Here is a 26965-nt window from a genome sequence, read left to right on the forward strand (position 1 = left end):
TGCTTCGGTGTTTTCAGGATCCAGTGAATTCTCATAAAATAGCTACTAAATTACATTGAAAAAAATTAAACTGTTTTAAAGCTGAACTAACAATCAATTGAAGAACTCAGGGATCTGCTGGGCAAGAAAGAAATTTAAGCAGCAGGTTATACTTTTTACCCAGATGTGGTTGCAAGAGATGAAGAGCATACAGTTTTGTATTAAGATCAGGTCCCTTCCCATACCTACCAATATTCCTGCCTTCTACCCAAGCAAAGATATTCAGAAGCAGATTTGGATCATTCAAACATTGTTTCCCTAAAGGTGGTAAACATCTATACTAGAAGAACTCTGGTAGGAACAGTTTAGCTGGATTTGAAACAAGTATGCTGTAGGTGCTCCAAAATCCTGTAAATTCAGAAGTTAACAATGAATTCCAGAAAGTCTGAGAGAATTCATGCCAATGGGAATAACCTCAATTTCCCACAGCTCTACAAACCTGCAATGGTGCCATGATGCTGCAACTCCCTTTCTGATTGTATTAGGCCAAGAAGTGTTTTCCAAGACTCACTGAGCTCAACTCAGTGATAGGTGAATAGATTAGAAATAAGAGTGTATATATTACTGTTCTGGCTCTTCCATTTGCAAGGGACAAATAGGCATAGATGCTCCAATGCTGGATGCTCCAGATCAGCAAAAGGTTTCCACACAGAGATCAGATATGGAGAGCCTCCCACGTGACCAGAGAAGAAGGTCTCCCATGATCTTTCTGGAATTTTGAACTTTTCTGTCTCATCATATCCCCCTCAACCCTCACCCTGAGGCTTAAAACTTCAGCCATTTATTTGGCTTTATATTATAAACAAGATAGGATTAGTTAAGGAATAGAATAAATTAATCTTTAAATACATATTCTCAATTTATATTCACTGAGCCCACATACCATCTTTTGTTTAAGGAATTAGAAGTATTTACAATGCACCAAACCATTCAGATGCCATCCTGCTTTGCATATATTACACTTGCTGCAATTACGTTTTGGAACCTGGTATCATCATAAGGGAATGATCAGCCACATAATGTGAAGAGGACATAAGAAACACCTGCAGTTGGTACTTAGGAGAATCCATAATTACTGTAGTATTCTAATAATCCATCAGAAAGTATGCAATTAAAGGAGGCAGTACTGGCTTTCAGTGGACCTTGTGTGAAATTTTTTTCCTATTGTAAATATTACCTCAATAAGTATGGAAGAGAAATCTGGTGGGACTTTATTTTTTGTTTCTCATTCTTAGTCAACAGAGGACTTTTCAGTCTAAAGATTAATGTTGATAGTCATGAAGCAATAATTTTGGATAGTCTAAAACAGTGTAGTCATACTGCTTTCCGTGAACCTATTTTTGCCTTTCCTGGACTCTGTTGGTGGTAAACTCTGGTGGTGCCATTTTACTGAGTGCTTTTCTGAGTGAACAGCATTTTACCCTCTCCTTTGCAAAGACTTCATTTTTAATGCCTTGGAATTTCAATCTTCGGGGCAGGGTTTGGCATGGTGGCAGGTCTTAATAATTATCTGAATTTTCAGGCTTCAGACTTGCACTTCCCAGCTGTGGCAGGAGCTCAAGTGGTATGGAGGGAATGTGCTAACACGGGATGGGGTTTCTAAGGGAAGGGAAAGCTTTATAGGAATCCTTCACTTCTTAGCAGCTTTGGACAGAGAGGGTTTGCAGGAGTTGAAAGCAAAGAGAACATCAGCCTGCTTTGCTTGGATAACAGATGTCACAAACCATGTTCTGAGAGTAAAGACAGACTTTGAGCAAGTAACTATAGCTTGAAAAATCTCCCTTCTCATGAAAAGTACTCCAAATTTGGAATAGATACTCCCAGCTTCTTATGTACAGGCTTACCTTTGAGGAGGAGAACGTTTCAGAACACAGTGTGTTACCTGCCACCTATGAATCTGCATTTACTGCTATTTTTGACAGGCTTTTGCTATTTTCATAAAGATGGTAGAACAAGAAATTTTTAAGCTTTGCATGCAGCGACACGGTCAGCTAATTTGAAAACTATTTTTCTCTCCAGATGGAATGAGGCTGAACTTTCTGGGAGAAGATGCCTGTTTGCATTGCTCGTGGACTCTGGAGAAAGAGTGAGTGCTGTATCCTTCCTTATATTGTTCATGAGAAATGCAATTATAGCACTTTTGCATGTTTCTGCATAGTACTGAACTTCTGAGAGGTGTCACGGAGTAGTATCCTTGGGTCTTTTGCTGACGACTGTATCACCTTTGTTCTTACACTACTGGGGTACATGAGGCTTAAATATACTCATGCACATTTAAAATGCAATCTCAGATCAAGATCTTGAAAAAAAATCTCACTTAGAGCTAATTCCCAAAGGAAACAGAATAAGGATACAAAGTGGCACAGGAGACACTCAAGCACACATGCTGAAATAATCTTTTAACTTGTATCTCATTATGAGAAACATTTCTATAATACTAAATTTATGGGTTATGTAATGCATTGAAATTGAAACATAACAAAAAACAGAGCAAATCCAGCTGAATAATATCCTATTTCGAATTACATTATGTTTTTAGAATAAAATCTGAGAGACTAAGAGCATACAATCAGAAAGTTAAATATAGGCTGGCACATTGCCAACTCTGTAAAGCAAACTTCAGGGAAATTTCTGCTATAATCTTATATAAATGATATGCACCTTAGAAACAAAAATAATAAGTGCATCCTATTAAAGAATAGGGACATATTTTAGTAGAAAGTGGGTAGGAAGCTAGAGCATTCTTGCAAAGAAACTTTTAATAATTTTTAAAGGATTCTGATCGTATTACTTTTTTATGTCAAAAATAAAGCAAGAAATGCCAGAGTTTCCCTCCCCCTTCTTATAAAAATTGTCCCCATCTTACCTCTTATTCTGAATTTTTCCCATTGCTTTTCTCCATCAAATCCTGATTTTTCCCCCTAATTTTCCGATCCATTGAAGCAGTTCTCGGCAATACCACACAGCCCCACATGTCAGTATTGGCAGAGAGCAATACATCCAACAGCTGCTACACCTCATCCTTGCACCTCACACAGACTTCACCTGCAAGGGCTCTGCTGCTTTCATCCTGGCTCCCACTCTTCTTATTCTTTCTCGGGCTAGCACAGCACTTCTCCTCCGGCGGGAAGGCCAATAAGTGCTCCCTTTACAGACCTAGTGCAGCTGTCACTGTGCTCTCTGGAGCAGCCAGAAGAGGCTGCCCTGACAGCAGAGTGGAAAGAATGCTTCAGCATCATGAAAACAAAACTCTTCAGTCTGACATCCTGGGACCGCTCATCAGTGTCCAGTGGCAGATGATCAAGATTGGGATTGTCACAGTGGAAGGGCTTCCACGCTCCTCACTTACATGTCACTCAAGGGCACAGTGGTTATATGCTGCACTTCTGGGGAAAAGCTAGTCACTTGGATTTTTATCAGAACAAGCCTATTCATTTCTACACTACCCTGGTGACATGAGGACCATTGCCTTAAAAAACGCAGAAGTGTGAGATTTTTATATATACATGCACATATGTATGTGAGCATGTTTGCCATCAATCATATATATAGCACGTATAGACTTTATTTTCAAAATAACAAACCCAATGCAATTACTGCATATCTCCAAAAGGTAGGAACTACAAGAGAAGCAAGAAAGAGACACAAAGTTTTGGCTGCTTCTAATTAAAACTAGAAACACGAGGTCGCCCAATTATGCTCCCATCAGCATTCTCCTTTTCTGTCAACAGACAATATTATATTCATGAGCTTGCTGATTACGCACACTGTATTCCACATTATATAAGACTAGAAGAATGTGAAAAACCTATTACTGACAATCAATTCATTGTATGAGTTCATACACAGATTCCCCAGAATTTCCTACCGTTCTAATTGCTGTAGGGATTCCAGATTCATCTACCGGGCCAATCCCTGCATAATGTGGAGCTTTAATGACTGTAATTTTTTTTTCTTCTTCTGAGGATCTACAGATTGGTATTGTACTGGTGGTGGTGGTGCTGCCAACAGTCTGAACATGCTGTGAGTATGTCTCTGTGGACTCTGTAAAGATAACATGACAGAATATTTTATAAGGATACAATAATCACACTTGGCAGTTACAACATGCTTCCCCATCTCACTTTGCTGTACAAAGGCTGAAAACAATCTTAACCACACACATGCACAACATTTTTTTAAAAACTCATCTTTTGGACCAGAACAGGTGGGGCTTTGCCGTAGTTAATGTTACATTAAAAGAATTGTAAACCTAGTGTAAGAAGCAGACAGGCTATTCAACTCAGATTTCACTAAATTAGAGGTACTTTTTCACAGTTGTTGACAAAAACAAATTAAAAAACCCAGCAAAATCTATTGAGAAAAAGCAGCCTTTTTCCTATAAATCAAACCCTTGCACCTTTCCTATGCATTCCTTGACATTAGTGATTTCAAAACTTCTCCCCTCTCATCAGGTCTAGCAAACTATAGAAAAGTGCTGCTATATAAGCACAGCAACAGAAACTTATGCGATATATGCTTAGAAATATCAAGTTCTGATTCATTTTTTAAAAACCAAATTTTTACAATTTTTCAAAAAGTTTTCATGCCTTAAGGGGATTTATAAATAATATAACTTGGCATCTGTAGAGCAATCTGATAATCTACCTACAGTACTTCAGGTGAACTGTGCAGGCTGCTACTGGTTTGTGGCTATTTGCAATATTTCTGCCCCTCTCCACCAAATATTCCTTTATAGTTAATGAAATTAATATGTCATTATTACTATCTCCCTTTAAAATTGAATCATCTATTTAATGAAAAATACCTCACTGCTAGGATGTGTCATTTGAAAATTTGTACTCCTGCAGATGATGTGCTTCTTTCCTATAGGCAGGAAGAAAAAACCCTACTCCTTCAGTCAGCATTTTTCAGTAATTTAGTGGGTTGTTATGACAAAGACCCTTTTCTTGCAGGAAAAGGTACAGTGCTTGTGAGATATTTCCACCACAGGATAAATTAATATAAGGAGCCAAAAAAAAAAATATTCTAGCACTACTGGTGAAGACTGCAATTGCCTTTTGTGTGGTATTAACATCCACTGATTCTTCTGAAGCCAGAAATTCTAACTGTAACATGAATCAGCAGAAGGAGCTTGGGTGATGGAAAGCTGTAATTTTAATATTTCTGCTAACTCCTACTGCAGAGAGATAGATTTGGCATGGCTGTTCACTCAAGTTTGAAATCCTGTAAATATTCCAGTACTACACATATATGGTGAGGGGCAATGCTGCATGGCAGAAGTCTGACTATTTGGGCCTTTTTCCCAAAATGCATGATGCTATATTTAGAAAACATTTTGGATTTGATCCTTCGTTCTTCATAGGCCTCAAACAGAGGCTATCAGAGGGATTTTTATATGAGGAAGGAGAATTAAATCAGGTTGTTCTTGTGGAACACAGAACTTCAGCATTATACTTGAGTAAAAGTCGTGGGAAAACACTTATTTCAGGTATACCCCAAATAGAATTTATAGGCCTTTACATCCAGCAAACTGGAAGCAATCAAAGAATCTAGAATTCTGGGATGTGGCAAAACCCGTGTATCCAGGTTTTGTACTTATGACTGTGACAGGGAGAGCAGCCCTTGACTAAGCCATAGGTCTCAGAGCAAGAACTGTCACCTAGTTTCCCACATGCACAACAAAAAAGTAAACTCTAGGATCACATTCAAATTATTTAGCATATTTTTCTTTAGCAACATTTTCTTATCTAAATATACAACACACTGGTAGAAAAAGCAGTAAGCAAACGACTAATGTTACAAAATTGGATTATAATACCAAAGCTCTTTTCCAAGACTAGTTATGTGTTTAAAAAAAAATTAAGACTGCCCTAAACCATATATATAACAAATTATAGATTGACATGGGTTTATGTGTTTAAAAGCCCACAGACCCACCCTTTGTTGGCAGTATTTCTACTTAAGATTAAGAAGTTATGGTGTACATGTACCAACGTACAATGTTGGACCTTGGTTTCTTAAAGAAGGCAAAACCTGAAAGGGCTGAACAGGTTGAGCTATTTCAATATATGCTCTTTCCTTGGCACAGACAGTAGAATGGTGGCAAGAAGTCACTCTCACACACAAAGTAATAATACTTGGTAGTTGGTAGTAACTTCAGTTCAGGATCACTACTGTACCTACACAATAAATGCTTTTTTTTTTTTTTTTTTTTGCATTTCATTTCCAAGGTAGATGAAGAGACCATACCTTCACTATGGACCTAAAGCATTCTGCAAGTGTTTGCAATCTTTGCCACACAAACTGGAATATGTTGCGTAATTTATAAAGCAAATATTCTGTGTGAGGCTTACCCATCATCCTGCCATGCTGCATGATAACTACGTTGGAATTGAGCGAAGCTGGTGGAGGGTAAGCTGAAGAAGGGGAAAAAGGCCTTTGAAAGTGACTCACTGGGCTGGCAGCAGTGCCAGAATTTCCATTCACTGTGATCTGAGCCTGAGAGAAACAAAACAATATCCCATTAAACCAGACACAAAGCCCTTCGACTGCCATCCCAAACACAGAGCGATGCAAGACTGTCAGCCACACAACAATTACCACTTGTCAGGTACCCAGCCATAATGCCCTCTGCAGTCCCTGAAATACAAAACAAGGAGAGCAGAACATGTTCTGTATCTACCTTGTACCTCCCCTCTTCTCTCCTGGTATGTGCTGTGTGAAGCATGCTGAAGGCATAGGAAGGTGACAAAGACCATGGTCAAGGCAATGGAGATGGTGCAGACAAGGTCTGCAGAGGTTTGGCAGCAATAAAGAATGAAGATGGCTGTAAAAGTTCCTCTCAGAGTTTGACAGAGGCTGCCTGCTACAGATCAGTTGCTCCAAGAGACATATTCCTTTAACAGCCCTGCTCAAGCCCTGTTGGTATTAATGGGAGCTTCTGTGCAGACTGAAGGGAAAAGTCTCATTAAGATCAGCTATGGAGAGTGAGCCAAAGCCTCTTTAAAAAAATGGAAGCCATCTGGAGTGACTATGGGATGCTGATACGTAATCTATCAGAATAAAAATAAACAGCACCAATAAAAAAAACAACCCACAACCACAAAACAACAGAACAAAACTGAATAAATAAAATGGGAATGCTAAGTAAACAGGCAGTATAGCAGCATCATAAGACAATCAGGCTTTAGTCATGAGAGGCACTTGTGAAACAATCTGCTTCCCTGCCCCCAGGTTTAGAATGCCCATATCTGGGCTGTAGTGCTTTTATGGGGAATATTGGGCAAGGATCAAAACAAAGAGATTGAGAAAGCATTGAATGAAATGAAAGAGTAGTGAACATTTCAGCAGAAATGTGAGGGTAGCTCTCTGTAACGTTTCTTTTAATGCAGAACACTTCTTTAAATGTGAACAAAACTAGAAGTGCTATCAAATTTGCTCAATTTTTTAAAACAAAAGAGAAAACTAGAACGTGCTGTAAATGAGATTATCAGAAGCAGAAAAGCATAACTAAAAACACATATTAAGAGGTACAATAGTTTTACATTTAGAATCAAAATGGTTCATGCCCTCTTGCACACATTTGTATTTTGGAGATTACTGATTTGTTTTGACATTTTTAATATCCTGGCCTCCAATAGCTAAAAGAGCTAACCCAAAATCTAGCTCCTATGCAGACATCAGATGGATGAATTCCTACCTAGATGAATTCAGGGGCTTCTCATTTTAAGGATGCCTGTTCTGAGAACTGAGCTGAAAAGTTTGTGTTGCAGTCATGTCACCATTAAAATTTTTGTGTTTAAATGATTCCTCTCTTAATAAAGTCAAGATTCAAAATGTAAACTAAGGTGGCTTTTCTCACATCGTCCACCACTCCAAAAGAATTTGGAGCTGTAAGAGTACAAAAGCTACAGGAGCTCAAAGATAGCATTTCAAGAGGTTTGAAGCTGTGTTTTCAGATGGGGTTTCTGGCTGAAGCCAGCCATCTCAGCCTTAATTCAGGGATTCACCCTTTCTCCTTTACTGCAGATTATCTTTTTGGTAAAGCTTATTTCCAGGGAAGGCAGGGAGCAGCTATGTCCAGTACCTTAAACTTTCTTACTCATTTACTATGGCTTTTATTTCTCTGAAGAGCAGAGCTAGTATAGCTTCATAGTAGTCTGGAAAGCTACTCCTATGAATTTCTTTAATAATAATAATAATAATAATAATAATAATAATAATAATAATAATAATAATAATAAAATTCCTGTGATGGTCTTTACCAAATGCCTGGGTTAGACAGTAAGGCTCTTACACTAAATAATACACAACATTGTGAAAACCAGATCCACGTATGTCGCTGATGGTCATGAGTTACAAACGTATATGTGGCATGTCTATTTATGTCATTTTTATGTTTGGTTCTAAAGTTTTTAGAGAGGACCTCAGATCAGCTATAACTTCTTAGTTCCTAATGACCTTCTCAGTTTTCATGCAGGTGGTTATTTAATTCGTCTTACTCAGGTTTCACAAGGAAGTAAAATCTTTAAGATGCCTATTTGTGAATTAGACCTCTTACATTCCTTGGTAATCTCCTTTGTGGGAAAATGATGCAGAAAATAATTATTCCATTAAAATTCACATATTTCCCAGTTTACAGGGAAGATAATCCTCATCTCTTTCATGCTGTTCATTTCCCTAGGTTCTCCCATTTATATTTTGCTCCAGTATGCTTTATCTGTACCCCATTGCTAGCAGAGCCACCTACTTCTGCTGCTAGGTGATCAGACTCCCATAAAAAAATTTTCCAACGTACCAGGTTTAAATTTCTTTTAACTTGCCTGAGCATCATAAAGAACAGGTCTCTGGATATCTATCTGGGAGAGGAGCTGCTTTTTAACTTTCTGCTGAGGCAGATAGCAAAGGAAAAGAGGATTTCTAAGCACTTTTGTGCAACAAAGCAACACAGCACACCCATAGATTCAAGACACTTAGGCTGAAATGCTCAGCATAAATTCCTAAAGCTCAACACAGACCCAGAACTTGGGAAAAGGCAACATCTAATGTGTGGTTCCATTTCCAAGTTTCCATTAGATTCCACAATTTTAAACTACATAAACAGAAAGAGCCCAGGAAATTACTTTAAAAGGCAAATGTTCTTAATTGGAATAGGATCAGAAAAAAGTTTCCAAAACCAGCTGTTCTCAAATTTTAACTCCAATTCTAAGCATAAGTCACAGTAAGAGTTACAATTCTCATACTTCAGGTTTTCACTGCAGCTGTAATCTGCGAGTAAAAGTATGACCATTTAACCACAGTTTCATGTTTAGCTCTGCCTTTTGCCTGGTATATTTTAAAATTTGGTTGATTCAGCTCTTCCTCTAGTTGTTTCATCTTCTCAGGAGATTGGCTGTAAAACTTTTTTGCCTAAGCTCTCATTATGGACCTCCAGAGTAAACAGATGTCCCCAGGGTGGACATAATTACAGGACCAGAGCCACAACAGCACTGCACGTGTGTGCGTCACTGGCTTTCTCTCTACGTATGATGGAAGATGAAGATTTTTCTATACTACAGATTTGGGTCTTGTTAGCGGTTTAATTTCTGTGGAGCAATTAGGACTGTTTGGGAATTTTTGTCCTTTGCTGGAAGACTTTCTCTTTGTCCATCATGGCGAACAACTATTACGGTCATCCCTGCCATGTCTGAGAGAGACAGTGGTGGCCAGACCTGACCATAACATATCCCTTTACAAGGAGACTACCCAGAAAAGGAAAGAAGGAAGGGAGCTTCACTTTAGCTTACAAAAATGGTACTCAAAGAATAAAAAATACAGTTATCTGATTATTTTAGAACTAGGCTAGAAAAAAATAAATGTTCCATAGCTAGTAAATGAGCATGTAGTGACTGTGCTCTGTTTACACATAACCATACATATTGATTATGGTATAATTTTGTTACAGCTACAGGGCTGTATGCAGATTGACGGTACAGATCCTTTAAAAAAACCCCCAAATTTTCAGAGCTGTGTTACAAGAGTTAGGAACGACACCTTTAACATGCCTGTTAATATTATTTTTTTTAACAGCAGCCAGAGCATAGATCGTTGACTTCCAGGTGACTATAAGCAAATCAGGGCTCAACATACTTTTTATAAAATATACATGGAACTTAAAAACACTGTTTTCTCTTTTCACATTTGAAAATGAGAATATGTTGAAGTATTTATACAAAGTATGAACGCTGTCATGACCCAGTAAAACTCTGGTATCAGAACATCTCTGTTTTATAATTCTGCAACAAATTGCTCAATCTAAATGAAGGCTTTGTTCTGACTCATTTTAATCATGCAGATAATCTCAAAAGAAACAAGAAGTGATCTGGATTTGACCCGAATTCCATACCTTCTTTCTACCCATATGCGAGTGTGCTATGTTACAGAAAAGTGAATGTACATATAAAATGTGTAATTGCCTGCTGTTTTTTTCCCTTGACTTAACCAAGAGAAAAGTAACAGGGCACTTGGGTACAATGAGATTACTTATGAAGTTCACTCCTGGAAGAAATCGTCCTTAGGAGAGGAAAAGGTTAGTTGGAGACAAGAAAAACATTTTCATGCAATCAGTAGACATGGCTGAGGGAAAAAACCTGTGTTAAATATTGCCAACTTTTACAATGAATTTACAAATTATATTATTGAAATCCATACCTTGGTATAAACCAAAATTGGTGATACCCCAAAGGCTACAAATTCCACAAACCTGTACATTGCTAACAATATTTTAAACAAATCTCTTTAAACACTACAAACTGCTTTTAATGCAGTTGGAACAGATTTTTATTGAATTTAGTTTCATTTATTTTAAGCAAAGTGTTTGACACACCTCAGAGCTGACCATACAACTGTGCAACAACTTAGTAAAATTCTCCTGTTTCCAAATCTGCTACGACAATAATTTTTTTTTTTATTAAACAGCTGTTGAGAACACAGAAAAATACTAATGGAGTACTTGTCTGTGTAATGGGATAACAGACATTTAAATTCTTTTCCCCTTTGACAACCTGTTTGAACAAAATGGAGGAGGAAAAAAGGAAGCATAATTACATGAGAAGTGGCAGCAGTGTTGGTTAAGGTGGTGCCATCTGACACAGCAGACATCTGGCTCAAGGTTGGGGAAGGTGTTTCAGAGCAGTCAGTGGTATCATAGCTACAAGTCTGCAGCTCATCTAGAATGGCTGTGGAGGACTCACTCACTGTGCGGGAGGAACACTCACTCATGGCAGAATCTGTGCTTACAGAGGCTGTTTCGTTCCTGTGGATAACACTTTCAGAAGCTAGGTATGGGCATTTATATGAAAATTGTGAAAGGGCTGGGGTCTTATAAAAGCGTGAAGGCAAAAAATCATCAAGCGCTGGCAAAGAATATGGTACTAGATGGGTGCCACTGTCTGGTGAGAAAGAGGCTCTGTTAACTGGTACCACAGGAGGAGGAAGAGGCAGTGGAGAAGCTTCTGTTGCTGTTTGTCTGTGTGTCTGTGAAGCATTTACCTCCATCACAGGGGCAGTTACTTTCTGGTTTCCAAGCTGAGATTTGAGGAAAAAAAATAAGAAAAGAAACAGATTACCAAATGAATAAAAAACCTTTCCCTTTGCCTCTTGTTGTGTGAAGGAGAATTACAAGAGTGTAAGGTTTTCAGCAGCCCGAGGAAGTTCGCATTGACATGGATTAGGAAATAAATCAACCACGTTCTATATTAAAGTAGGAAAACATGAAAGAAATGAATGCATTAAACACTAGCGGAAGCAATGCCAGAAACCATAGTGTGCTGGGGATGAATATTCATAATGTACTGCATGTATTGTGATCTCAGTTGTGCATCAGGAAGGTTCACACTATTTTATACATTACATAAATATGAGGCTGGAGAATATCATGTTCAGTTTATCTGTAAAAGGAAAAAAGGAAATGCAAGTCTGATCTCTCTAAATGTTGCTCTCTTTTCTGTCAAAGGACAGGTATCGTTTCGAATTTAAGTGTAATATACAGATGGCCAGGACTGTAAACTAAATGAGAACACTAATACTGAATGTTCACATAATCTGCAAGGACTAGGTTGTGGATTTTCTTGCCTCTTGTGACAGAATGCATCTTCTCCACTGCCTCTCTAATAAAAATGTCTGGATGACCTTAGAGTTTCCAAGCACCCTGGAAGCACCCTGTCAGTCTAATGCATAAGGAGTACGCAGAGGAGTCTTTTCAACATCAGAGGACATGAGGATTGTTAAGGGTGACTGGTATAAATCTGAGGAACAACAAAGACTGGGAGAACAAGAACAAGACAGGGATGACTTTGTAGTGAAACAAAGCATGTTAGTTGTTGGGATTTGGCATTGTTTCTTAAAAGTATAAAGGAATGTCCTCATGAAAATGGTTCTGAAAACTACCACACAATGCATGAGATTTATGCTCTTTTATTTGAGACCAGACACAGGACACTGAGTTTAAACTAGTCTGGCTTTTTGCATCAGCAACTTCTTTTTGAATTTAAGATTCATAAAAGCCTGCTGGCATCCAAAATTTGTTGAGCAGCTGCACAGATCTTTCTATTCTGCACATTAGCCACAAGCTTTCAATAAACTCCCAAAGTACATAAAAATACTGCCTACTTCAGCACTAATGGTTTCACTTTTGATAGGACTGAGGAACTCAGAAATAGCTGCAGGGAAAGGGATTTGAAATTTATGCAAAAATATGCAGTAATTACTACTTTAAAAACCAAGCTTTACTCATAGACAACACATTGTTTCCAAAATATTATGTAATATCCTATGCTCAGAATAGGCAGATGTCTTAACTCTAATAATTCCAAAAATGTTTCAAGCCATCAGATTAAAATGCCATTTTGGCATTTTAATCCAAAATCTGGAAATATCTTCTAAAGCCCTGATGAAGGACTTAGAGCATAAACCAGACTGTGCTACTTATGAGAGTTCACTAGGGGTCCAGTTCCATAATTCTTGCTGAGATCATCTAGAATTTACACAAATAACCTTACTGAGGTTAAAAGGACCATCCCTATGAATAAGCATTTCAGATAAGAATCTGAAAGCATGTGAACAGATATTCAACACTTCCTCCAAATTGTTCAAAAGAACTCTTTGGTATTACTGGATCTCTGAAGTATGCAGAAATAGCCAGAATCTGCAGTTAAAACAGTGAAGAAAATTAGTCAAACAGCTTAAAATCTAAATCCTATTCACAGCAATGTTTAAAAGCTACAATTGATAAAATCTTTCCATAGAGTAAATCTGAACAACTACTTCTCAATCAGAAAATCAATGACTTAGTGTATGATTGTAAAAGGAGATATGATTTTTAGATATAACTAATTTGCCAATGGAAAATTCTAAAGAATACCACTACAATAATTTAACAAAGAGCAATCATATGCAGATGTGGAGCAGTCAATTACAGAGCATGGCATATCAGGGATTTAAGACGTGTGTACTAATGTACACATATAAGAAACTGTAATTTCACCTCATAGATATATAAAGGGAAGACAGAACCATCATTCATGATGAATTTCATCATCCATGTCATAATTCAAGATCTCCAGCAAGAGATAACCAGGAGATCACAATGCAATTATGAGACAGAGGGAATATGAAGCTCTGAAGTTTTTAAAACCAGATATCCTCCCAGAATTTCCAGAAATAAAGTTACACGTGACTGAGCCAAAATACATAAATTGATCATTACATTGTTAATATAACAGGAAACTTTGGAAACTCGAGAAACCTAGTAAGCCTCTTGGTTTTGAACTGAGAAAACTGCCTGCATGCTTGAGAAGGGGTGGACAACACAAGAACAGATATTCAGGGTGCATCCAGAGAGCTGGTGAAATTGAGTTCTTAAAGAGTTTCATCTGTGGTGTTTGGCAAACAATAAGTGATTTCATCAAGCTAAATTCTGAAAAAGAACACAAAGTTATCATTCTTATTAAGTGGGAAGAAGGAATGTAGGAATTCCAGGTACCAATTTCCAATATGAAGTTTCTCAGCTTTGCATAGTAAAACAAATAATTTGCCTGCTTCTAGAATTCTGTCATAGATACAACCATCACTCTGGGAAAGAGTGGCTGAAATGGTTTAAAGTAGCATTACTTTTGAGAACTAATTACACCATTTAAAAAACACGGATTGTAGGTAAACTCTAAACAGATACATTTGGCTACTTATAATCTATGTTTTTTATCACAGTGGAAAACAGGAGAAGGACAATGCTGAATGCATTCCAGAAAACCTTTAATATCAGTTCAGTTCAGTGCACTTCAGATTAGGTTTGTCACTGTTACAGCACAAGAATTGCCGGTAAAGTCAGGCAGATTAAATGCCAAGCAAGTGCTTCATCAATTAGAATGATGAAAAACTAGTGGGACTACATTATTATCTTGGGTTATGGAGCAACTCTTGAGAGAGAGAGAGAAATGTCATCACAATCCTGAAATTAACTGAAGATCTGAAGCCCATCTTTCTGCTGATCCTTAGAAATTATCACATTCCATCAAATAATAAAATGTCAGGCATGAAGAATACAGTTGCTACCTGATTCACATGAAGTAGACAGGTGGCCCTACTATGGGTTTCAAAAACAGTCATGTATCATTTCAATGCATAATCTGTAGGGAGTGGTGTAAGGTTACTAATGACACCAAAGTGCTGGCCTTGCTTCAACAATCAAGACACAGTTAAGGAGACTCAGAGGTAAGTGAATAAACTCATTTTGTTAATACATAGCAGAGTTTAGTAGCCAACAATCAAAATACACCCATACTTTTTCACAAATGGGTAAAAATACCTCTATTTTTAATCGTTAAAATGATGACAAAAGCTCCAAACTGATGCAAGTTAGATTCCCATGCCCATTTCTACCAGATTCCCTTCTTACTCTAAACTCAGTATAAGGAGGTGGAATTCAGCCCTTGTGTAAAACCGCACTAGTGGAACTTAAAATGAAAATCGCATCCTTGATTTTTCTTTTCCTGCTTGATCTCTGTCCCCAAAACACTGAAACCTGTCTTCTATCCCTTCTATATCACTCAAAGTATTTTCAATACCTAACAAAGAGTAATTAATTAGATAAATCAAAATAAAACCAAGTTTTTAAATTCCAGACTTATTTTCCTTGATACACTTATCTACAGCCATGAAGCTGGCAAAAGAGGCAATTTTTCTTTAGTCCACTAGGACTAAAGCAAATGTTCCCTCCACTGTGGAATTCAAACAAACAGGATGATTTTCACATTTCATCCCTTTCTGCAGCATGGTACACAGCAGCAGCAGCTCTTGAGACTGTAATAACATTAAAAAGCTAATCTGAGTAACTTGAATACTTCTCTTTTCATTTATACTTTAAAGGGCTTTAACCCTTCTCTGTGTAGGAGTGTTTACAAAATGTCACTTGGTGAGTCATACCACACTTCTGCTTGCTCTAAAAGTTTCAGCAGATAAAAGCTCTGAAATGAAGTGCAAATGGGAGCACAAACATAACAAGACACATCAAAAAATATTGCCGAATATTGCTGTTGTCAATGAACTTGGTCTGTACAAGCTCTCTCTTGGCTGTACTTGCCTGTACTTTGTGATATAACACAGTTGTATGCATTCCCTCCACACATGCACACATCATTCACCACATCTTAAGAAGTGATGATAAACCAGTCTTACCTCATTTTCCCCCACATACATAAACCCAGATGCAAAGAGGGGAGTTGTTTATTTTTACAGAGCCTTTCTACATGTGTCTGGGTTTTGAGAGGGTCTGTGGCAGCTTTGAACAGTGCTGGTGGGCCTAAGCTACAGCCTGAGAGTGCCCTTAGAGGATCCAGTGTAACCTAACTATGATCTGCTTACACACAAGTATTTTAAGTGCTGTACAAGGTTCTGTAGACCTTGCAAATCTAAAACACTTTTTAAAAGGAGAATACTATCACGCAGGGTATACTGCAAGTTAAGAAAGAAATTGTGAACTTTGCAAATACTGTGAGGTATGTGCTGAAGGGGATCATAATTTTTTGCATTACTTAGACCAGTTCCAATGTTTCAACCAAAGATCTGAGGCAGAAAATAAATCTTTGTAGACATCTACTTGTAGCCTTTATTTCTAACTGTAGCCCATGGCATCTTGGCTTTGGAACCTCACAATACAGAATTTTACACTGCCTCAGATATTGTTTTGTACTGTAGTTTTAGGTATTTGTTTTAACACAGACCTAGCAAAAACCACTGGGCTCAATGACTTGATGCCAGATACACCTGTTCATACTAATGTTTAGAAGGCATTTGAAAGTTTAACATCAGGATGAATGTCAGCTGAGTTTTGCAGGCAAGAGATCAATAAATGGATGCAGTTTGAAAAGCTGTCTGCATTCCTTAATGAACCCTGTGGTCAACTGAAATTTTTATCATTTTATTCAAAGAAACCCGGTTGCCAAATTTCTGATCATTCTTCCCACACACTGAACCATGGAGAAGCCAGCAAACTTAACTGTGGAATTACCAAAGAGGTCCCAGCTAGTCTTCTGTCAGCTCACACTGAACCAAAAACAGATTGCTAAATAGAATGAAGTTGCAAAATGTGTTTTGAATTTTAAAAAACTAAAAAAATAAGTAGCTAAAAGATTTTTTTTTCAGTCATTCTGATAAGAATTTGAGTATTATTCTGGATCAGAAAAAAGGTATTACTCCTAATTCATGTTAGCTTTCATAAAACTGTTTTCTGTTTCAGAGCCAGTCTGAGCATATAAAATGCATCATATTTCTAACAGGCTGAACAACTATTTTTAAGTGAAAAAAAAACACCCAACATAGATGCATCCGTTGTATTGGCTATGCCTACACCTGTTCTATTCTCTGACTGTATCCCTTGATGGCCCTACTTAAACAGCAAGCTTGCCTCTGAAAATCTTCATATCTACCCTATATATGGGAAAACACTCTTGCTGAACCTTCATCACTGTTTCTGACATTGTTTCTTTACTGTGGCTCTTGCTTGAACTGACCTATTCCACCTACTTGAAAAAAATCACTAAGTAGCAAACTGGTTCTTCTCAAGGGTAAAGCAATGTTTTCCTCAAAGTGTTCTGAATTTTATGTACCTTAATAGGAGGGTTTAAGATCACAGGCCTGTAATCTCAGGAAGGACAAATGTGATTAATTCTTCTGTGATCCCATTTGTTAATGGAGTGAATTCAAAGGGGTACTTGGGGCTCCCAGAGGAAAGACCTGGTTAGATGTGATGCTCTGAAAGAACCACAGTCTGAGAGAGCAGCTGTATTCCTTCTGTTGACACTAGGACTGTCAATAGACTTTGGGTTTGTAAGATAGTGCCATATTTACCTCAGAATAGTCCCATCGATTTGAACAAAACTAGGTGAACACAAATATGCCATGATAGGATCCTTGTTCAGACAAAGCTCTGAGGCAGATATGCCTACTACAGCAATCTCTGCTTCCAAATGAAGGGCTTTCAGTCTCAGATAAACTGGTATACCAGTAGATACATTAGAATAATTAACTGTTAAAACAGAAACATTTTAATGTGACTAGGTAGAGTAGAAATGACAAGATTTGTTCAGAGCTTTCCTTTTGCCTAGCACATATTTGCTGCTTTGTTATTGCTCCCAGACTTATTTGACTCAATAACTTTCTGAATGGTGATAAACCCTGCTCAGACTCCTCTGGTCCCATACATGGTGGTACAGTCATTTCTCCTAGATTAGATCAGTACTAGTTTGATCAGTTAACAAATAATTTTCATCTTAGTAGGCACAGGGCCCAGGAGAATCACAAGGACTTTAAAGTTCGGTGCCTTGTGATGGTTTATGCAGAGGTGTTTGACAAAAGATTTTATCAACCCATTTACTTTTAAAAGTGCCATTGCTCAAGACACACAGGAAACAGCAGTGACCAGTCTTGCAGAAAGCATTGACTAAGAAAATATATTTTTGGTGGCCTTAGCAAGCTTGTAGAGCTGCATTTGCAGAAAGTCTTCCCAAAACCCAACTCTTCTGTATCTACACTTGTCCCTTCCAGCAGCAATGGCTTTAATGGAGCCCCCTTTAGGAAAAGCCACTTAAATAGATGCATCACCTACAATTCACTGATTTCCTATTGTGCCTTTGCACTCCATAAGGTGCCCACAGAGGAATAAGTAAGCCTACCTCCGAGCTTAGCTAGGTTAATTTTTAAATTTTTTTTTTCAATACTATTCCGAAATCTTCAATTTTGTTCAGTTCTGTTTTGAACCATGTGACAGGTAGTTTTACCCAGAAAACACAAGGTCTAACTTTGATAACGTAAGTATAACTAAACATAGGGTTATTCAGTGATTTATGAATGATCTAAAATACAAGACGGAAAAATTAAATATACCACATGGCATTCTGCAGCCTGTGAAGAAGGAAGAACTGTAGACTTTTGTCCCAAATCCATTGAAGACATCTTTGAGGTGTCTGGAGAAATACTAGGTGGATGTTCTTGGATTTCAGGCTCTGCTTTATTGTCAGGGATGGGAGCTATCTGGATGGAAAGAGATGCTGTGTGTTTCTCAGGCATGGGGTTACAGGCAGGTGAGAGAGGCCTTTGTGGAAACACTGGCACTTCAACAGGCTGAAGCTGTTGCTGGGTATTACCATGAATGCTACTTGCTGGGTCATGTGTCCGGGTTAATTTGAGGGTAGACACCCTACGTTTTTGGGACTGCTGCCTTTGGCCTTGATGGAGAGCAGTACTAATACCAGCTGCTGTACTTGTGCCTGCACTGGAGATCAAGGTCAGTGGTTTAGTGATTTTTTGTTCATAGGAAACACTTGTGTTAGATATTTGAGAAGACATTGTCTCCTGGACAGACATCTTCTTAGTGTAATAGGCAGAATCTGTGGGAAGGTGTTTAGCTGGACTGGATGTCACTGCCTGGAGATTAATTTCATTCTTGTGATTAGTTACTCTTGCTTTCCGAAAACTTTCTTTTCTAGGGGGTGGCAGAGGTGCCTTATTTGCCAAAAGCATCCACACACAGCAAAGTAACATTGAAGAAGAAACAGAAAGAAAGTGAATGTTAGCAGGACATATAACTCAGTTTGACACTTATCTTTTAATAAAGGAACTAGCAATTTAAAGGAATTCATCCCAACATTGCTCAATTCAATGGACAATTAAATTGGTCAGGTTCCCATCACCTTTTACTGTGCAAGGCTTGTGTTTGGAAAGCCAGATAATCTATTTGTCAGAGTAAACTGGGACCAGAAGTGAACCCACGATATACCATTTTCTTTTTAAAACCCAATAACTACATTGAAAAAGAATTATTACTGTGAAATTGTCCACATATGTAAGTAATTTCCAAAATGTACCCTATGATCTTTGACAACAGGCTATTGTGCACAGGTAGCTTACATACAATAAAACAGAGAGTCTCTTGAACCTTTGAACTAAAATAGTAAGATAGACAGTATGATGTTGGTATGTTGATCTCTTTTGAAAGATATATATGTTTCCAAGGTAAATGAGGTTTTTAGAGTGTGCTTTCATTACATTGTTCTGCAAAACAGGCAGTAATATTGTCTACCTTATAACAACTAAACCTTTATCCTCAGATAGTATTTTGATGACTGAAGCATTTCTCTGAGTTTAAAATATTCATAAATACTCTTTGAAGTCTGGAAACACTCCTAGAAAGCTTTTATTTCTCTATGACCTACTTTTATTTAGCTGATTGTCTTTTTCATTGAAAGTAAGTTCTGGTAATTAACCTGGAGGCATACATCCTTTGCAGAGTATACTTCATCCATTCAGCAAAACATTTAGTAACAACCCATATGAGTAAGTGATTAACACTATCTTTACACAATCAGGACAATGTTACATAGAAGTATCTCATTTATAAATGCTATCTCCCAAGAATAACCCCCACACAAATGCCAAAGCATTAAACTTGGTGTGTTCAGTTTTACCTGAGTTGGTGATTTTTTCTCCTGTAAGTTTGGCCGCACGCTCCTGAACCCTTTTGCTGTAAGAGAGGAACTGCCAGCATCTCCATTCAGTGTCTCTCTACTTCCATCGTTGTAAGATCTCCAAGCTTTTGTAAGGGAAAAACAAACCATTTATTTGGGGTTTTTTGGTGATTAGTAGATCTCTATATTGCTCTCATCATAGCAACCCAGTTAGTAAACTAACTGCAGGAAACATGTGCTGCTACAGAACTCATGTGGCTGCTGCTATAACCATGGAAGCAACAAGAACAGGGCTAAAGCTGCCACTTTACAAAATATTTACTTTAAAATTTAAAAAACTCAAGCACTGACAATACTGCTGGTTGCAGTTTGCTATCTCCCCACAACATTTGTACAGACCATGGATTTTAACCTTGGGAGTCCTTTTGAGATCTTGGTGCTTCAGTCCCTGTATAAAACAGGCTGAAGTACATTCACAGATTGGGCTCCTGAACTTCTGTGGCAGATTTTGACAAGCATCCCAGCTTACCTAGAGTTAGTTGGTCACGGCAGTTTCCCCAGATGTCACCATCATAACTGATTAGTTATCACAATAATGCACTTGATTTCCAAATCTGAATGACTCCTCCCTTTTCCAGTCACCCAAGCATATCTTGTCTCTGTCCTCAGAGCTGAAAAGCCCTCAAGGCATTGTCCAAATATATAGATAGATACAATTCTGCCTCAACAAGCTACAGATTTGAAGACAAAATATTGTTAAGAGGCTGGGAAAAGTAACACGTTACATGAGCAGGCTGCTAAGTGGGGTAGGCAGAACTTGCAAACATGAGTAAGAGACTAAAAATGAAATAGCAAGTGCCACTGAAGCTAATGGTGGCAAATTAGCAGTCTGCATTCTCCCACACAATTTGTTTTCTGACAACATATGGTATGCTATGGGAAATACTGCTTCCAAATGAGACCTGAATAAGAGGTCTTGAGCACTTGCAATTATTACAGTTTCAGTCGTGCTTTCCTTAGAGAGTGGATGTATGGAGTAAGGAAATCAAATAAATGGAAGATTGTTGTAATTCATCCACTTACAGGGTATTACACTGATGCATAAATAATACAGTGTTTTATTTACCTGAATCTGGAGACTGAGAATCTGACCCTGAAAAAAAAATCCAGTATTAATTTGTGTTAGAAATAAAAACATGACACAACTTGAAAAATATGTAGGAGTCTTTTTGTTCAGTTCTCTAATTCCCTACTATTACCTAAGCCTACCTCAGAATGTTAGCTAGTGAGCAATTGTGCAATGCTTATAGCACAAATTCTACAGAATGTTATAGTGCACCCAGAGTGACTGTTATTAAATCACTGCTATTTCAGGCAGCAAATAATAAAGAAAATATTTGCTGTTTTTCTTTTCCTTTTCCCCAAGTAAATAATGTAATATACTACCATCTAAAATCTAGACATCAAAAGGAATATTAATTCCTTGAAGATGAACTGGGAAGGTTTAAACCAAAACTAAGATATATGCCTACAGATTCTGTCAGGATTTTCTCTCCACCTTCACACCAAAAGAGGTGATGCTTTCCTCATCACTTCAGAGCAAAACACAGAAACTGATGCATAAATATTGCCAGCAAGGAACAGAGTAGAAATGCTGGTGGGTTTTTTGATTAGTGGTTTTCCTCCTAAAGAAACTAAAATTACAAAATTTTCTAAATAAGTATAAAATATTTTGAATGTACAATAATTCAGAATTATAAGAGCACTCTTTATCACTAAATTTAAGTGCAACAAAGCAAGACATTAAGAGTCTTGTATTGCATGCTTAAATGATAAAAATTTGTTAGAAGAAATCCTAATAAATAAGAATGGAATATTTTCTTGAATTAACACACACACAATAATCCCAATAAACCTTCCACTACCCTTACAAAAAGTAGCAACCAAATTTTTAACTTGCTTCATAATTTTTGACAGCTCTTATCCTGAGGATTAGCTTTATGTTTCAAAACATCTACAAAACAGACTTTATCTTGTGATTTTTTTTTTTCTGGCTCATTCTTGGTTCAGCTTTCTGCATTATACTTCTCTCCTGTGAACACTGCATATTCAGACTGGTGTCAATTAGTCTATACCACTCAAGATTCTTCACTGTTTTATACCCACAACTACTTAATTCACCGGTGAACCTGGGCAGTTAATACCCATTAAGACTTAATTTTGCAGAAGTAAATATGAATCTTGCTAAGAAGCAGTTCTGCCTGTCTATCTAATATTCTGCATTATTTTATAAAACATTTTTAGGAAAAAAGCTTGATAAATTATTCTCTAAAAGTTAATCTGGGTTCTAAGGATAATTTTACAACACACAAATTCTTTTCATTCGAGCAAAGCTTTTAAAGCAAGTTTCAATAAATAAAAGCTAATGTTATCCTGAAAAAAGTTAGGGGCTATGAAACCCAATATACATTTCAAAGGCAAAATTAATTTATATATAACTGATTTTTCCTAAGTCTTCAAGATTTTTTCCATTAATGGCTGCTAAGCAGAGGCAGAGAGAAATTAAGACTATTTTTTTAAAGAGCATTGTAGAAGCAACAGACCTGTCAGTAGAATTGAGAATACAGTTACCCTTCTCCTCCTTGCAGAGTACCATTGCAGGAATGCAAAGCCCTAGAGAAAAGCCATTCAGGAGCAGTCCCTCCCTGGTTAGGAGTTATACCTGAGGTCAATAGGTTTGGAGAACTCTGAACTCTCTTCACAGCTGTTAATGTGACAGACATGGCAGCACGCTTGCGAGCACACCCACCGCTATCTGGAAGCACAAAACAATACAGACACAGCAGCCCCAGACAAAGGGAGCAAGCACATGCAATGTATCACAGTGTGAGAGAGGCTAAAACATACAGGAGAATAAGCATGCAGTTAGGGAACTGCTGCAGGAACGTGTAAATTTGCGAGTTTCACAGATTAGCAGAATACATAAAATTTCACAATTATACAATAAACATCACAGAAAATAAGAAAGCAATATTTAATACTTAATCCAGTAGAGAAATATATACATTCTGTTACCTGAAGGACTGCTTAATTACAGCTAATTAGTGAAAACAAACAAATAATCAAGATTAAGGAATAAGCATTCCAATGTAATATTAATCAATAATCTGAACCGTAAAATTATTTCATTGTATGCATTAGAAAGATACCATTCATAAACTAAACTTATGCTTTATCAGCTGACAAAGTGCTTTATTCTGTCCTTTAAATCCTTTAAGCTCAAAAACCAAAATTACTAAGGATGGAATATTTTTTTGTTGTTTTGGTAAAACATCCTTACATCCTTTCTTCTCCCTGCCCCCCTCCCTTTTTTTTTTTTTTTTTTTTTTTTTTTTTTAATCTATATGAAGATAAAAAGCGCATGCCTGGAACTCTATAACTGAGGGAATAACTAGAAATCTAAAATCACTGCTAACAACCAGGAACGGAAAAACCCTTTCTTCTGGGTGACTCCTTTCTTTCCTTACTCTCTGCACTGCTCTCTCTCATAGAGCTGTCATTCTGCTATAAAAATACTTTGTTATTATTAGAAGGCAGCTTTCCCACAACTTAGCTTTTTAGCAATTCTATTAGAGCTGTAAAAGTAAGTTAATATTATTCCTGATTATACTTAACTAGAATAATTTTCTGCTTTTCAAGATATTATTTTAATTTTAATATTTAATAGTATTGAACATTCACAGAGGGCCCCTCTGAAGTCAAGAATAACCACAACTATGATAGAGCCCTTAACAGTTTTTATTTCTGTGTCCTATGACAGGGAGTTTTATAAAATCATGCTTAATACTGGCAACCTACTCATAGAAAGTATTTCCCAAGACACGGGTAAGTTGAGCCACAGAAACATCTTTAACCCATGCCTGCCAGAGAAGTGAGCTCCTGGGATATCTTTGCTCACTTCAATCCTCCCCTGGAATAGCAGAGCCCTCTGGCCACAGCTCTTGCAGGGTGTGCATTAAATAGTTGTTAACACTGGAAAGCTTCAGAGTCACTGCCCCAGGTAAGGAGCTCCAAAGACTCCTTGCCAATTCCAAGCCTCAAGGCAAAAGGCCAAATTATTTCAGTCAGCAATAGTCCAAAGCAATAAATTACCTGCAGTCTATTATTGGTGTTGTAAATGTAAAATGAAGATAATGGCTGTCAACTCTGCACATTTGTTTTAGTTTACTTACATAAGTATAGAAAGGCAATGGTAATTAAAATCAAGTTTTCTATTCCTGTATTCCCTCCTGGCCCATGCAATACACCAGAAATAATCCAAGGAGAACTGATGATGTGTTGGTATTGAGGTTCTCTACTTATCTGAATACTGGCAGATTTTCATAGCATGCTTTGATTAACACAAGCTAACAGGCAAAGAATTTAGTTACACTGTCACAACTTTTATTCAAACAGTGCTGCTTTGTTTGTATTTTTTTCGAGAGGTACCTTCCTGAATTTCAGGATGAAGAAACTGAAGCACAGAGAAAGGAAGACAACGAGAAAACTGATTACAAATATTAATCACTGTAACTTCAAGAAATTCTGCTTCAAATTAATTTTTAAAGTAACTGAACTGAAGCACAGTGTTATACTCAGTGGACCCATTATTTAGCAAAGTGTTTACATAGCTTCATACAAGATAGCGAAAACAGACTTTGTAATATACACATATTCATACGTGCATACAACATTTACCCCTGTATCTAGAAGCCCATATGCAAGTCTGAACTTGCAACAAAATTCTCAGTATGTGTACAAAATAATGAGTCAATAAGCACTCAGTTAAGACACAGAGACACACACATATACCATACTGAGTCTAAATAAATGTCTAATAAAATGCAAATGTGTGTCAGCAAGAACATATTTATGCACGATGGACTTCATCTTCCCATCTGTGTTCAGGCCAGGCTCCCATTAAGTCACAGATACTGTATCTGAATGAGGAATAGAATAATCTGCACATTGCCTCAATAGAGGCAGTTTTCAAGCTGCTTCCCTTACCTGCATGGCTTTACACAGCTTAACTTCAAGAGGCTTGTTCCAGTCTGTATTCCTTTTTCATAGTTCCATCGAATTTCCAGCAAATACTAACTATATTCGCCCAGATTACTGAAGTTCAACTAACACCAAGCTCTAGGTCTAGACAGCAGAGAATTCAAAAGCAGTAAGGGAGGCTGAATTACTGATCATCTGCTCATTTTACTCGTAAACTACATTGTATAGCTGCATTGCATTGCATAGCTGCACAGCACAGCTGCTTCTTGAAGAACAAATGAAGATAAATGAAAAAATCTATGCTTTCTTCCTCTTGTTAGCTCACCATTCAGCGCCTCTACCTTTGCCAGCTACCTGCCTACAATTTTTCTCTTCAGCATGTCTCAGTTCCTCACTTTTCCTCACTTCTTTCTCATTCCCTCCCTTAATTCTGTTTCTCTCCACAAATAAGTACCTCAGTGCATTCTCAGTAAATCCACAATCTCTACTGCTCCGACTACAGACAGCATCACCTTCAGTGAGTGGTCTCTCTACTTGAGAAACAGTCTATTGGTCAGGTCCCACTCCTGAACAAAATGGAGCCAATTCAAAACATCACCACTTTAACTCAGAAACACAGGGTGGGTTTTCTTTTAAAAAACTGTGTCTGAGAGTCAGTAAAAGCAGTGGCATGAAACAAGTTGGCAAAGATGAAAGGATGGTTGACCTCTTGAGAAGACAAAGATAAGAGAGAGAGCAGCCAGGCTAGACATTTTTAATAAGCTCTTACAGGTCAAAAGAAAATACACGACACCCAAACTTAATGTTTCCTGACCATCATTCTGTCCATACTTCTCATGAACACTATCATTTTCCCCTTTGTCTGCACAGTGAATTCAAATTTAAAAGTCTTTAGACCAGGATTTCTTGCTCTCTATTTGCATTCTGACCTTTTGAGGCAAATACATAGCACTGGATCCAACAGTCCAAGACAGAGAGACAGAGATGCTGACTCTCCATGTTCCCAGGTGAGGCTGGAGACGTGCTCTCAGCAGACATCTGCACAAGAGCACATGTGTATCCCACACAGGCACACGTGTGGCCACGTGTGTCACAGACACACAGAGCACTCACACTGACACAAACACGATGGATTCCCTCCCCTTTCTGGCTGAGCATGATGACAGCCCAGGAGAGAGAACACACATGCACACATCTACAAAGTGGATTCTTCTGGCAAGTAGGCTCAGACATGGAGTCTGCCACTCTTCATCCTTGGACACAGCTGAGGCTCTCCTGGGACAGTGCTGGGAGAGGCCCTCGTGACTCCCTTCTTTCCTTGGGAGCCTTTAATTTGGGTTCCTGCCTGCCTTTGTGCCCCTGGCTCGCAGACATGGACCTTTGATAGCTCCTGGGACAGGCCTGGGTAGCCAGGCAGGGCAGGTTATTATTTGGGCCTTTCCTCCTGCCACTGTTTCTCTGAATTCTGTTGTGGGTGTGCAGAGCTTTTATCACAGGACCTAACACTGACTACACAGGTGAACCTGCTGCTGTTTGGTTCTTTGATGCTACTAAATTACAAAAAGTGATGATTAAAAATGTAAATTTGTTGTAGAATATCTGAAACACTCAAGTCCACTTGATTTGCTTTAGGCATCTAAAAGTGGCTTCGCAATCTATTTACGAGCTCTGCAGGGATCCAAGAGTGTCTATTCTTGTCTCCCCGACAGAATCTAAGAGATTAGTCCATGTGATGATATCCATTAATAATTGTAACAAACACAAAATATTTGCAGTGTTCCAGAAGTGCATACTTTTTTTCCTTTTGGCTGCTCTCTATGTCCTTCATCTATTGCAAATACCTAACTTGTTTAATAATTTAAAAATCAGATGCATTTATCAAGAAT

The 26965-nt window shown here is 37.8% G+C and overlaps 1 protein-coding gene across 27 annotated transcripts in view; it reads right to left on the minus strand.

The window, feature by feature from the left end:
• SORBS2 (sorbin and SH3 domain containing 2) overlaps positions 1-26965 on the minus strand; it is a 164298-nt gene that overhangs the window by 49525 nt on the left and 87808 nt on the right. For 13 of the 27 annotated variants that reach the window (XM_071743314.1, XM_071743330.1, XM_071743323.1 and 10 more), the window contains 7 exons: positions 22762-22854; positions 21166-21192; positions 20040-20164; positions 18460-19077; positions 11128-11607; positions 6396-6540; positions 3908-4083 (listed from right to left, as the gene is read on the minus strand). In XM_071743314.1, the coding sequence (XP_071599415.1) occupies positions 3908-4083; positions 6396-6540; positions 11128-11607; positions 18460-19077; positions 20040-20164; positions 21166-21192; positions 22762-22854 (1664 nt within the window). Of the gene's footprint in view, positions 1-3084; positions 3222-3907; positions 4084-6395; positions 6541-11127; positions 11608-18459; positions 19078-20039; positions 20165-21165; positions 21193-22761; positions 22855-26965 lie in introns of those variants that run through there. The other 14 variants (XM_071743332.1, XM_071743337.1, XM_071743331.1 and 11 more) reach the window with 6 other exon arrangements.

This window comes from Heliangelus exortis, chromosome 4 (assembly GCF_036169615.1).
Source record: "Heliangelus exortis chromosome 4, bHelExo1.hap1, whole genome shotgun sequence".
Lineage (NCBI taxonomy): Eukaryota > Metazoa > Chordata > Aves > Apodiformes > Trochilidae > Heliangelus > Heliangelus exortis.